Source organism: Rhineura floridana, chromosome 13, assembly GCF_030035675.1.
Source record: "Rhineura floridana isolate rRhiFlo1 chromosome 13, rRhiFlo1.hap2, whole genome shotgun sequence".
NCBI lineage: Eukaryota > Metazoa > Chordata > Lepidosauria > Squamata > Rhineuridae > Rhineura > Rhineura floridana.
In genome coordinates this window covers 8,337,917-8,352,668 of record NC_084492.1, presented here as the reverse complement: position 1 = coordinate 8,352,668, position 14,752 = coordinate 8,337,917, and the positions used below count along the sequence as shown (strand labels likewise).

General features: G+C 43.9%; 1 protein-coding gene across 1 annotated transcript; it reads right to left on the bottom strand.

Moving 5' to 3' along the window:
* Positions 1–6,927: 6,927 nt before the first annotated feature.
* Positions 6,928–8,465, bottom strand: LOC133369283 (uncharacterized). The gene is made up of 2 exons (XM_061594409.1): positions 7,859–8,465; positions 6,928–7,528 (listed from the first exon to the last, which is right to left on the bottom strand). Exons 1-2 carry the CDS (start codon positions 8,458–8,460, stop codon positions 7,138–7,140), a joined length of 993 nt encoding a protein of 330 aa, XP_061450393.1. The 5' UTR covers positions 8,461–8,465; the 3' UTR covers positions 6,928–7,137.
* Positions 8,466–14,752: the final 6,287 nt, after the last annotated feature.

The window sequence follows — 14,752 nt, the reverse complement described above, 5'->3', positions numbered from 1 at the left end:
TACGATAAACATATTAAAATCAGTTTCATTCACCGGTTATGTGAAACTAATTTAAAACATGTTGAAATAACCCTAGATTGTAACAAGTAATGTTCCCTTTGCTGTTCTCATTTAACCTCTTCAACAGGTATTCTTCCTCATGCTGTCTTCATTTTTTTTAATGGGGAGATTTCTCAGGAGACAAAGAGGTAGCAACCCAAGTTTCACCAGACTGACAACAGCAGGTCTTCCTGTTCCTCTTGTCTGCAAAAACTCTTGCAAAAGCTAATAACCGCAGTCATCACACCTTCAGGGATGCATTCCACCTGCTCATTCTCCTCCCAGTGTGATACGCCATCATCTGCCAACAGGGCCTGTCTGCAGTCTACCTGGGATAGACACTTCAGATTAAATGGGCACAAATCTGATAACATAAAATGGCAACATCCAGAAACCTGTTGGATAATATTTCAGTCACCCAGGAGACCCAAGCAGATGAAAGTCAAAGTCACACATACACACACCCCTCTCCCAGTCCTCCATCAAAGCAAGCAAGAGCCATTTTCAGACTCGAAAACACATTCCAGCCTGGCAAAAACGTTCAATGAGGATGCAAGCAGGGCTGGTAAGGGATGTGGCAGGGGGTGAGGGCTGTATGGCCTCAGGAAAGTCACAAGGGTCAAATAGCGGTCCCTGGAAGGCCACATTTGACCCCCAAGCCTGAGGTTCCCCATCCCAGATCTATAGTGTAGATCACCCTCCACCAGCCTGGCACCCTCCATATGTTTTGGACTACAACTCCCATCAGCTCCAGCCTGCAGAACATGGACTACACATGCAATAGAATGAGAGTCCTGAGTTACCATTTTGGACACACGGTACCATTTTGATAATTTTCAAAAATATGAACACACTCGTACACCTGCCACCCAGTGCTGTATAGGCCATTCTACCTCCTCAGCATCCTACTATCTCATTCTGCTGCGTGTGTGGACCAGGCCTTAGACATCTCAGTTCAATTTTTAAAAAAAATTCATAGCACAATGACTATCTGGCCATTCATACTGACAGACTAGGCAATACTCAAAAACACCAATTCTCATTAAACAGATACTCTCTGCACATCCGCAGAACTTTACTCCTGTAGAACAGACATCTTGTCTTTTCCAAGAGTCCCGCAGATCCACCCACGAGCACACAAAGCTCCATCAAACATGCATTTCATCATGTCATAAATCCATATAGAACAGACCTACCCAAGGCCCCTCCAGACATCCTTTTTACGGCACATTCATTATTATTTCTGCTCATGATTCTGTCAGGGTGGCCATACATAGGGATGTGCTAGAATTCCACCCAATTTGGATTTGGTACCAAATTTTCCATCAATTCGCTTATTTTCTATTGTTGCGACTCGGATTTTTATGTAGTGATTTTCGGCGACTATTTTCAAAATACTGATATTGAGAAAGACAATGTTATCGATACTTCCTTTCATTTATTGATACTTCCTTTTAAAATATCAATAATATCAATATTTTTTGCAAGACAAAAACAGATCGGTTAAAGCAGCGGCTTGCAAACAAAGAACAAACTCGAGTCGATACCAGCCTGCTAGGTTGATGGAATGCTTTCAAACTGGCACTGGCCAAAAGATCCCATCCCTAGTCATACACAATCCCACTTTGAATACTGTTTGCGCCTGAGTTGACCCTCAGTCTTCATACATGTTATGTTAGGATAGTCCTGGCTGGAGCTAATGGAAGGAACCAGGCTGATGAAGTCTGTAGTGGGGAATGTTCTGTCCAGTTTTGGTCCAGTTTCCATAAAAATCTTTGTAAGAGGCACCTGCAAAGAAGGCAGGGGGGTGCACATCAAAGACAATGTAGACTAAAAGGAAGCACATTTTCCTCAGGTGCCAATTTCCCAAATCACTCAGCCTGAATTTTCACAGTATGTTCTAACCATGCAAGTCTACACTATGCTCAGTCCAAACTGGAAGCAATATATGGACTATTTATTCAAGAGATCCATTAGTCAGTGGGACCTCTCCATCATAAATAGGTTTGGGATTCCATACTTCATACTTGACAGCTCTCTGTACACCTCAGAGCACCTTGGCATGATTACACCACAATATCTGGAACAGGGCATTTAGGTTTCCTATTAAAATAGGTGGTTAAATCTTACCTACCTCACTGGAGTGAACTTTACTGACGTTATTCACATTTTTACTAGCATTCTATTTTCCTTACCAAATACATTTTCAAACCAAGCCAAAGTACCTATAAAAACAAATCACATACAGTAGGGCCCCACTCAAACGGCAGGTTACATTCCAGACCCCCACCTAAAAGCGAAACCCGCCGAAAAGTGGAACTCCTTCAATAAAATGGTGCCCAACGCCTGAAAAACGCCATAAAAGCGGAACAAGTGCCGTATGAGTGGGGCCTTACTCTAATTTTAGCCGCCATATTAGCGGAACGCCAAAAAGCGGGGCCCTACTGTATTTTAAAAACCACCCAATCGTCTGGGAAAAAAGAAACTTCAAAGCTGTTTTTGCACATATGCAGCTTTTCTGTGATGAACCTATTTGGTTAGGTTTTACAGAACTGTTTTTTCCCCTGAGACATCAAGGAACATGTTGCAAATTTAGATCACACGTACAATGAGCACGCATATAGTATGATGTAACACTGATGAATTCTCCCGCTGTGCATACTTGATTGGGCCTGCCATCCATCTTTTGTAGCATTCATGTTCCATTCTTGCCTTTATCAGATACAAAATCCTTATGGTGCATGAAACGGTCCTGTAAAAGAGCATTGCTGTGTCTTTCTGCCCTTCCAGACTGGGGAGAGGGGGGTTTGCAGGTGTATTCTGCAACATGGCATTGGCACAGTAATAGTGCATTTGTGGTGAATTTATACTGGACCGTCCACACATCATTCTGTTTTGTTAGTTGTTCTGCAAAGTTCCCCAATGTACTGCATTATTGCCATAAGGAGGGGAACTCTTGCGCTGCAGCGCAACAAAAGCAGGGGGCGCGCACACACACACATACGGTATCTAAGGCCCTCCTCCGGGTACCAACCCATCGGGATGCCCGGAGGATTGTTATTAGATCCAGGGCCTTTTCTGTGGTGGCCCCCGAACTATGCAACAGCTTACCTGAGGAGATACGCCTGGCGCCTACGGTACTTTCTTTTAGGCGCCAGGTTAAGACCTGGTTATACTCCCAGGCATTTTAATGTTCATGTTTTATATTTAATGTTTTTATTCTACTTTGTTGTGATTTTGTATGTTTTATTGTAACTTTGTATTTTAACTCTGCTGTTCACCGCCCAGAGAGCTATTCGCTATGGGCAGTCTATAAATAAAATAAAATAAATAAATAATAAATAAATAAATAAATAAATACAGAACCTTTTTAGGTATGAAATGTTATAGGATTTTAGCAAGAACTTACAAGACATGCAGTCATTGCAAATGAAGCAATATGAACACCCTGAAACATTTGCAAGCACAATCATCTTTTGCCAGACAAATACCCCCACAAATGATATTGAAAGCAATTGCGTGTATAACTGCTCCGATAACATCATGAGCACAAATCATCATAAATGCACAAGAAAAAAGACCTGGGGAAGAACCCTTAATGGAATGGAATAGGACTATAAACTGGAATACTTTACTTTATTATTAGTGTTACTATTACTACAACAACAACAATTTATCTGCTGCTTTTTGTCCCAAAGGCCCCAAAGCGGTGAACGACATATTAAAACAACAAAATATACAGTAGAGTAAAATAAACTGTAAAGAGTAAAATAAAATAAAATAAATCAAAGCAAAACAATATAAAACAGCAAAATCACAACGTAGGAGAGCCAGATAGAAGCCTCCCCAAGCTTGAGAATTAAAGGGTGCTCTCACCAACCCTATATCCTACAAACCTGGGGGTTAGAAACTTGAACAGACAAGATTAAAAAAAAATTACCTGAACAAGAAGAACTAAGGGTGCTGTCACCACCGAGAGAGAGGTATTGGCAGACTCAGCACAGCCCTGAGGTTTACAGACGCTCAAACAATCTTCAGGTAAAACCTTAAGAGGGTGAGAAAGCAACCACCATCCTATAATAACTCAATGGCATGGAATATTGAGTGAGTGACAGGTGGGAGGGGGGAATAGAATTAATAGAATTAAGTGGCTGGAATTGGAGGACAGATATATATATATAAGGATAGAAGGAACCATCGCACTGGATGGGTCGCTTCCTTGTTAACACTGAGAAATTATTTTTAAATGCCCCCTGGGATGGGAGAGAGAGCTGCCCCTGACTTCAACAGATAAAGAATTTAATATAGTTGGGGGGCACACATGTGCATCCACCCACCAAAAAAATGAAGGGGGTGTCCAAAAACACCCCAGGACATGAAATGCTGACTGACTGTTGGTGGGGAGAATGAAAATGGAAGAGAGGAGTGAGACAATAGAATTATGAGGCTGTAGCAGGCTGTAATAGAAGCCCTTTACACTGCAACATTTTGCTGCAGGCCCTGCTCCTTCTGACTTATTTGGTATCTCATATTCTCTGAAGCCAATGCATTTGTATTCTAAATGGATTAGTAGGGCTGCCCGTAAATGTTTCTCAAAGCGAGGAACAATGCTTTAAAGTGGCTGGATAGCCAGCCAGATGGGCGACTAAGAAATTCAATAAATAAATAAATAAATAAAGTCTGGGACAGGTAGAAAGAAATCAAAGTTTGCTTAAAAACGACCTGCAAAGATTTGTGCCTGTCACAGAAACCAATGCACCATGCAGAACCCCCTTGACTTCAGTAGGTGTTCTCCAGGAGCACAAAAGCTTGCAGCAAGAGTTTCATGTTTGAAAACCAGATCTATTACATGCAACAACCCTAAGCCTACAACCTCAGTTGGATCAACTACTGAGTAAACACGCAAAGGATTGGACCGTATGCTATTCGGAGAGATGGCGAGGCATAATCACAAGCATAATAAGATGAAGTGGCTTACAGAAAAACAACGCGTCATTCAGAAACAGTTGTGAGGGGAGCTGTGTTTTGCTTAATCCATGACATGAATGACAAAATTTGTGTGGCAAGATCTGAATCAACAGAAGCATCACTGTTCAGAATTTCAATTATATGATCTCAAAGGAAGCATTCATAGAGAAAGTGAAGAGGGGTGGGAGAACAGAATAAAAATGGAACATCTCATTGCAGTTTTGTCTTCAGTCCCCTGGCTTAAATAACAACCTCAAAACGCCAGTGTTAGAATAAAGATGCATGATTTTTTTATTTTTTGTAAAAAAAATGCTAACAGTCCTGGTTTAGATTTATGCCTCCTCTTACACTTTTTAACAGTGAGAAGTTTGGTGGTGGTGTTTTGTCGTGGATCGATGCCAGTTCAGTCTGACAAGCCCTTATGGGGACTTCTCATGTGACTGAAGAAAGTCTTGCACAACAAAGTGACTCGGCGCAAGACCAGCCAAAACCTAAAAACATCAGCCAAGTGGTTTCTAGAGTCCAGAAACTACTATGGGCTTCCCAAAGAGCAGCATAGCAAACAGATTACTCCAAAGCTTAGCAACTGGGAGCCCTATATTGGAGAGAGGAAGCATGCAGCACATCATGTGTTAAGCAAAACTTGTTATGGAAAGAAAACTGACGCACATAAAACTGGAGGCCAGTGCTGAAACTCACAGAAAAATAATCCTCCTGGTACTCTACCACCAAAATGATGTACCTCACTCATCGCTCACACCCTGTCAAGCGGTCTGTCCTCAGAGCCCTACACAGCTTTTTCATCTCCTTTGCAACCAGCGCAAATTCCTTGTCTTTGCCTTTTAAAGTAGAGCTGTGTACTAATAGCTTCTCAATATTCTCTATTCCAGGGGTAGCTAACCTCCAGTTTGGGAGCCTCACCTGGCCCCCCCATACCAATTTTTCTAGCCCCTCCTGGCAATTTGCATGGGGCTATGTGCATGCCTACCTGTGTGTGACCTTTGTATGTGTGCATGGGGGGGGGAGCACACCCATTTTTAGCCACATCCAACCAACCACCGGCCTGTGGCCCCTGGAAGGTTCGTCAAGAGTGAATTCAGCTCTCAGTCCAGAAAAGGTTAGCCACCACTGCTCTTCCCAATTTGTGGGCAGAGAAATTGGGCAAGGGAGGGACCATTTCATTGAAATCTTCAACAGTTTCTCAGGGATGGGATTCACCATTATCAGTGGCTGCAGTTTGTGTGTGGGGTGTGTGTGTTCTACTGCTGTAACTGTTTTAGTAGCCTAGCCACCATTTTGCTTCCTCCGCAATGCCCCAGACCTAGTACCATTCTGGAGCATTGTGGGAAAGAGGCAGGGAATAGTGGCCAGTGCTATATTGTTATAGGATGGGGGGGGGTTTAGATGATGTCTGTGGGTATCCTCCAAGCCTGTAATTCTGTATTAGAGAGACCTGCTGAACTGGTCAAACCAGTGCCTTTCATGGGTCCAGCCAAGTCAGTCAAGTGCCCCCATTAATATGTCTAAGTATTTAGCCAAGATAAGAAGCCTTGTCATAGGATTTGACTGGGGAAAGAGGTAGCTTTTGTGTTAGTCTGGTGTGGAGCTGGAAGCTGGAAAGACACAGAGAGACTTGCTCTATGTGCTGAACCCCAAGCCATGGCTTTGAGGGATCCTCTAGAAACAAAGCCCTATGAAGAGAGACTGAAAGAACTGGGCATGTTTAGCCTTGAGAAGAGAAGACTGTTGGGAGATATTATCAGAGCTTGGAAGATTACTTTTAAAAAGTAATAAATTACAGTTACAATTGCTTGGCCCAAAAAAGTAGTAATTACCGTTACAATTACAATTGCTCTGAAAGCAACTGATTACTTTACTTTTTCTCAAAAGTAATCACTACAATTACATTTCAGTTGCTTTTTTTAAAAAACTCCTACAAGGTGCTGGCCTTGGCTGCTGCACATCTAAGAAGCCTAAAACAATATTAAAAATAAACACACACACACAGGGGGTAGTAGAATAAAAAAAATTATCCATAAGATTAACATAATGGCATAACAGAATCTCACATCCCCCCAAGCAATGAAGATACCCCAACTCTTGAAATCAAATTTTACACTTGAAATGCTTTTATAATATGTTTCTGTTATGTCTCAAAAGAACAAGATGCTCAAAGAGCATGTCAGACAAGGAATGTCTTTTTACAGTCATTACGTTGCCACCAGTACTGAACAGGCGTTCTACTGCGGCGCTTGAAGGCATGTCTGTGTTGTGCTGCAAAAAACACCGCAGCACACGTGGAAAGCCATGGAGTGATGACACTTCCCTGCTGGGAGACCTCAGGTACCTCACCAGTTCCTCCTCAGCAGTGTCCACTGCTGACTTCTTGCCCTGGGGCAGAAAGTTAAAGAAGTCATCTTCTAAGTCATCTCCTTCCTGGTCTTTATCTGAAGACTGATCATTGTCCTCATTAAGTACACCCATCTTTATTTCAGCTTTCAACAAGGCTTCCATTGTGTATCTAAGAAAGAGAGAGGATATGTTAACACATATATGTTAGGAAACCATCATCTGCTCTTCATTTCCTGATGCTTGTCATGTCCCCTGGTTCACGGTCCAGCCTGAACCTGTGGATGATGACATGGAAGGTAGGAAGGTGACCAAGTCACCACACTCATGGGGCAGCACAGCAGACCCTTAAGGATTACCTGCAGCAACCCAAGGTTGTGATGAGGAGCCCCAGGAAGAAAAGGCCCAGCCCCTGCCTACCACCTTAAGCCCTCTGATGCCTCCCTTGAGACAACATTTCCCTTGGAGTAATCCACCCAAAGGGCTTCCCTAATGTTCTTACTTGTTGGTATGGGTGGCGGCCTGACACGATTCCAGCCAATCTAGTTTGAAGCGAGGGTGTAGGCAGGCTGCCAGAAGAAGCCTCTTGTCCTCCCAGATAGCTGCAAACAGCTTTCTTAGGGCTTCGCGCACACCTCTCAGCAGCTGAAAACAGTATGTGTACCTCTCAGGTTTGTTTTCCAGTCCTTCTAACTTGCGGTCCAGATTGCAGAGCGTTGGTAGCAAATACCCCATGAACATGCCGTTCTCCCGTTGCAGGATATCTAGGGACTGGGCTAGTGGCTCCATAATCTCTGTGTATTCCTGTACCACTTCAATCTCAGCAGCTGTGATCCTGGACAAGGAGCAGCGGTCCGTTATGGCATGCATTTTTAGTGGCACAGTTGACAGGAGCTCATGTAGTTGCTTCAACACATCAAAGGTGGAATTCCACCTGGTCTTATTCGGTACCTTCAGATACACACCACATTGTGCACGGATATACTCAGCAATCTGGGCTGACTGGTTCTGCTTGGACCACAACTTGCTGCACTTTCCCATCAAGGAACGAAACTGTTTCTTGAAAGGACCAAGAAGACTACTTTTGGAGGAGTCAGAAAGCATGGCCTCTATGTCTTGTGTTGCCACAAGGTTGAGGGTGTGGCTAGCACATCTCTGGTGTGGTGGTAAAACAAAATCCTCTCCTGAGTCTGCAGCTTCTTCCTCTGCCTCAGGTCCTGTGTCCAGGATCTCACAGATAGGCACAAACTCCACCTCAGCCTCCTCCTCCTCCTGGTTATCACCATCATCGTCACTGGTGCCTGCAGCTTCCACTGGTTCTTTGACCATGAAAACTCTGAACGTTTTCACAAAGTTGGAGCCATTGTCTGTAGTAGTGCACATAACTTTGTTGTGGATCCTGTACTGCACATGTACATCATGCAGTGCTTTTGAAAGGACATCGTATGTATGGCGCCCCTTCAGACGCTTACAAGCCAAGGCCCCGACCTCACGTTTCAGGGTAGTTGGGTTGATCCAGTGGGCTGTTACCCCAAAGTAACTCTTCTTGCCATTGGTCCAACAATCTGCAGTGGTTGCTATATATGCCACAGTTTCTCTCATGTGGCATGCTCTCTTCTCAATTCTGTCTCTCAGAGTCTTGGCACATATGATGGTGAGATCTTAGGGGAGTCCAATGCGAACCAGATTAATGAATGATGGTTTGTCCACAGTCTGAAGTGGTAATGTCTCCTCTACAATGAAATCAATGATTCTCCTGTCGAGATTGCTCTGGGTGACAGGCTCCCTGCCAGATCCCCACCTCTCAAGGGTTGTCTGCTGCTGCTTCAGCATTTTGGGAGGAGGGGTGTCATGCATTGGTTCAGGAAGGCCACGTCTCCTTGCCTTTATTGCTTCTTCAATTGCTCTCAGCTTCTCAGGGTGTGCCCTCTGAGGAAGAAGAACAAAGCATGAATCCAAGAAAAAATGGAAGAGGAACTTTACAATTTAAACATAAATAGACAATGGACACTCTTTGAGGACCCGCATGACAAAGGCTTACCTCAAAATGTTTCTTCACATTGGATGAGGAGGAAACAGCTGATCTCAGATTTTTGATCCTTGGAAGGCAGTAATTGCATCGTACAACAACATTTTTCCCACTCTGGCTCACAAATGTACAAGCTTTCTCAAAGCCAAACCATGGTACTTGCTGTTCTGCAGATGTGGCTGTGGGCAACTGGCACTGCTTCATGCCCTCCTCCTCCTCATGCACAGGGCCTCCTTTCTGAACCTCACTTTCTAGTTTTGCCTCCTCAGGATCAACAAGCTGTGACTCAAGTGGCCGCACTAACTGACTGCTGCTCTCAGCAGCAAAACCTGCAACAGGCGTCTCTGTAATAAACAAGAGATAATGCTCCTATATGGGTGAACTTCAGCTGTGATGTGCCCCCATCTCTTACCCATGCTTCAAGATCCCCCAGTCAGAGTGGAAGTAAGCACGTCGATAGCACAATTAAAAGAGATCCTATTTGCATCATTTTTGCTCACTGAATAACCCTGCCTGGGCCAGTCTAACCTACTATCTCACAGGGTTGTTGTGAGAACAAAATGAGACTAGGGTTCAAATCCCCACATAGCCATGAAGCTCACTGGGTGACCTTGGGCCAGTCACTGCCTCTCAGCCTCATGAAAACCCTATTCATAGGGTCACCATAAGTTGGAATCAACTTGAAGGTGGTACATATATTTTTTATTTTGAATATGATGATTATGATAATAAATATGCAGCATTCAAATTAATTCTGTATGAGAAGCATTCCATGCCAAGCTTGGAAAACCAAGGATGAGGTATAAAATGTAGACAAAAATACTTTTGACAAAATGCCGTTTATCTTTTATATCTATAATTAGCAATACAGCTGAATGATGTATGTAAAGTATTTTTTCTTTCCCTTTTCTTTTTTATTAATATTTTAGTACTACTGCTAAAGTTCTGATGAAAGAATAAAGCATTCATTAGCCAAATTCAAATGATTAGAACACATCACATAAATTCCACTGAAGTTGGAGTTTTTGCCATAGAAAATGAAAAAAACATATAACCTATGATAGCCCAATAGACAATCAGAACTAATATAAAACCCTATTGCTTCTCATTTGCAAATCTTGCAAGATCTAAGGTAACCCTAGATCATGTGAGTTCAGGTGATGCATGTTATGTACATTTGTATAGATATTAGCAGAGATTGTCAACAGTCTGTCTCTCTCTGGGACTGGGAATCTCTCTCTTTCTCACAGAACATGAGTTTGAGAGCTGGGGGACTGAGAGGAGGAGCTGCAAGGACCCTACTTCTCACCTCATCTCTGCCAAGAACAAAAAAATCAGCCTTAAGCCATTTATTATACACCTAATGATTTTTTATTTTTATTATTATTATTATTATTACTGAGACAGTTTTTGTACCACATACAATTCAGTCTTGTGATTAAACAGGACAAAAATACAAATAAAAAGAAAGATGGAGTTCAAATAAATATACAATAAAAAGCTAGCCGGCATTTTAAAAGGCAGGAGTGCTCTGTCTGGATAAATACAGCACACAGGTAGGCATGGGAACAAGGGGGAGAGTTCAAAAAGGGGGGGAAGGAAGAGAAGTAGGCCAGAGCTTGGAAAAGTTACTTTTTTGAACTACAGCTCCCATCAGCCTAATCCAGTGGCCATGTTGCCTAGGGCTGATGGGAGTTGTAGTTCAAAAAAGTAACTTTTCCAAGCTCTGATAGGCCGAAGTTTCGGAAGTGCCTTGTGATTGATGGGGGGGCGGCAATGAGGCAAGGAGAGGCAGTGGGGGGGGAGAAGGGGCCGTGGGGGTGGGGGTGGGGCAAAAATGCTGCAGGGGGCGGAAGGGGCCGCGGGGGCGCACGCACACACACACACACACACACACACAAATCATCATCACTCACCTCCACAGCTCTTCGCCATTCTGCTGCTGCCTTCTCCTCCGTTGTCCTTGCCCTGGCTTTTTCCTTCGGCATCCATTTTTTCCTCTCAGATGCTAGCAGGCCCTGCCTATTCACCTCTTCCCTCGTGCCTCCTAACACAGATCACGAGGGAAGAGACAGTCTGCGCAGAGGTCCAATCAGTGTGAGGCACATGTCTTGTGTTAACCAATCACAGCCAGGAGCTGACTTCCCCTTGTTCCCCTCCCCCAAGTAACGTCCAACCTAACGTGGAAACGTTAAAGTTGCAGCTGAAAAGTAGGGAAATTACTAGTCGTTCCGTTACTTGCCAAATGTAATGGAATTACCCACTCGTTATTTAAAATTGTAACGAATTACAAGTAACTCGTTAAAAATAACGAGTTACTTCCAAGCTCTGGATATTATAGCACTCTTCAAGTACTTGGAAGACTGCGCCACAGAGGAAGGCCAGGATCTGTTATCGATTGTCCCAGAGCACAGGACGTGGAATAAATGGGCTCAAGTTGGAGGAAGCCAGATTTTGGATAAACTTCAGGAAAAACTTCCCAACTGTTAGAGTGGTATGACAATGGAACCAATGACCTAAGGAGGTGTTGGGCTCTCCAACACTGGAGGCCTTCAAGAGGCAACTGTCGGGGATGCTTTAATTTGCATTTCTGCACTGACCAGGGGGTTGGACTCGATGGCCTTATAGACCGCTTCTGACTCTACTATTCTATGATTCTATGATTCCATAATGGGGAAGCAAGGTCTGTTAATGCTGTGAGCATCTTATGCTCGGGTAGTATATCTGTGTAAATAAAACCCATATATTGTAAAGAAACCATAGTCTCCACTGACCTTCATTCCTAGGAAACCAAACCCTGACTAAGCGCTGGAGCCCCTGGAATTCTCTCACCACTCAGAGATTGGGGTGCACTCAAATGAGTAATGCACTTTTTAAAAATTGCTAATTAGGATAAAATGATTCAATCTGGCTTTTTCCCAGGAGGTATTAAAAAGAAAAATCTCAGAATTTTCTCCTGTTATATCCCTGCCCTTGGCCATCACTCCTCCTCACCTGGGACCTCTTGCGTGGATAGCATGTGTTCTACCACTAAGCTACAGCCCATCACAAAGCTACTGGCAACCCATTTCCTCAACTTTTAAAAAGACCTAGTTAGCCAGGCAAAATCTGCAAGCTGCTTAACCTTGCTAAGTGATTCTTTTAATGCTCTGGGAAATGGCTTCCAAAACATGGAGCTGTCAGGTGTGGTGGCCCATTTTTATATTGGCTGCCCATTAGCTACCAGGCCAAATTCAAGGTTCTGGTTTTGGTGTACAAAGCCCTAAACAGCTTGGGACCAGGATACCTAGAAGATTGTCTTACCCCTTATATACCCAGTCAAAGACTACACTCTGCAAGTGAGGACCTCCTGGTGATACATCAGGAGGTCCGTTCCGCACAACATAGGAAGCAGACCTTTAGTGTAGTGGCACTGACCCTTTGGAATTCCCTCCCCTTAAATATTAGACAGGCGCCACCTCTGTTATCTTTTCGGCACCTACTGAAGACCTTTCTATTTCAACACATCTTTTAAGCAGAGACCTTATTCCAGTCTGCATCTGTATTGGAATTGCTTTTTAAGATGTTTTTTTAAATGGTTTGTTTCAATATGTTTCTAAATATGTTTTAATATATTTTAAAGTCTGTTTTTAAGATGTTTTAAAGTGTTTGTAGTGTTTTTGTTTGCCGGCGTAGGCTCCTACTGAGAGGAAGGGTGGGCTATAAATTTAATAAATAAAAAATAAATTAGATAAATAAATAAATAAAATATTTGTTGGAAGTGGGGCAAGAGCAACTCCTGTTTTGTTCTTTTGTTTGTGTTCCAGAAGGGAGATAGAGTTGGGGTCCTCCAGATGGATAGGCTTGACTACCTTTACCTGTGATGCTCTGACTGACTTCCTTCCGTCGTTAGACTGATACGTCTTAAGGAAGCTTATCTGCCCCTCCTCCTTCTGCCCTTCCCTTCTTCTCTTCTTCGACTGTCCCAGAGAGAGGAGACCCCCTTTGTCTCTGCTCTCTCTCTCCTAGCCATGAGGGCAACTCCCAAGCCTGGGCATTGTGCCTCCAACTTAGTTAGAACTAGGTATGCATTTCTATCTACTATGTATTTCTATAAATAAAGCAGCTTTTCTTATTTTACTAAGCCTTAAGTCTCAGTGATCCCAATGCAGGGTAAAAGCCTGCTTTCTTAGATAAACGCATACACTGGCATACACGCATTTCAGACCGCTGACATTCTCTGCTAACAAATATACAAATTTACACAACAACAAGGGTTATGCGGCCCCAGTAAACTAAGTTGAATTGCAAGTTGTGCCTAGAAGCTATAAAAAGGCTAAATACTGTGTGTGATTTACTAAAGAAATCAACAAAAGGGAGACTTTAAGTTAGAGAAAGAAAAGCAGAACAAAAGATAGGAAAGGATGGCTGAAGAATCAAGGCTTGAGAGAAGCATCCTGAGGCTGGAAAAGGATAATTATGTGGTGTGGAATCTTCAGTTCACTGTGATCCTTGAAGGAGAAGATTTAAACAGAATCTTGACTGATACTGAACCCTCAGCAGAGGATGAAACTGCTACAGCATCCTGGAGATGTAAACAGGGCCAGTTCTAAAGGGCGGTCAGGTGGGGCACTGGCCTGAGGGCCCCTGGAGCTGCCGGGGGCCCCTCAGCGGCCCCTCCGCTCCCCTTCCACAATCCACGGCGATCTGCGCCCCCCCACCCCCTACTTAACTGTCTCTTGCCTTTTAGTATTGCCCTTAATGAAGATGGCAACTGAAGCCCCTGCCGCCATCTTAGCTGATGGCAGAGATGTGCGCGCGTAGCACGCACGCGTGCCATCAACAAAGATGGCGGCTGAGGCTTCATCCCCTTAGGGAAACCGCGGCCTCCATCTTGGTTAATGGCAATAGTAAAATACAGGAGACAGGTAGGTGGGGGGGGGGGCCCTGCGCGCGTGTGAACGCGAATGCATGCACATGCCGGGGCCCAGGGCAAGCTGATGCCCAAGGGCCCCGGCATGCCTGGAGCCGGCCCTGGACATAAGCATGCAAAAGTGAAGTCTCTGCTTATTTCTGCATTATCTCACGAAGGCATTGGGCAAAGTCAGACATTGCAAGCTGCAAGACAAGATGAACCTCGTGGGCTGAACTAAACACTCGTTTAGAAGGGGTGTTGGAAGTGGGGCAAGAGCAACTCCTGTTTTGTTCTTTTGTTTATGTTCCAGAGGGGAGATAGAGTTATAGGTTTGACTACCTTTACCTGTGATGCTCTGACTGACTTCCTTCTATCCTTAGACTGATATGTCTTGGGGAGCTTATCTGCCCCTCCTCCGCCCTTTCCTCTCTTCTCTTCTTCAACTGTCCGAGAGAGAGGAGACACCTTTGTCT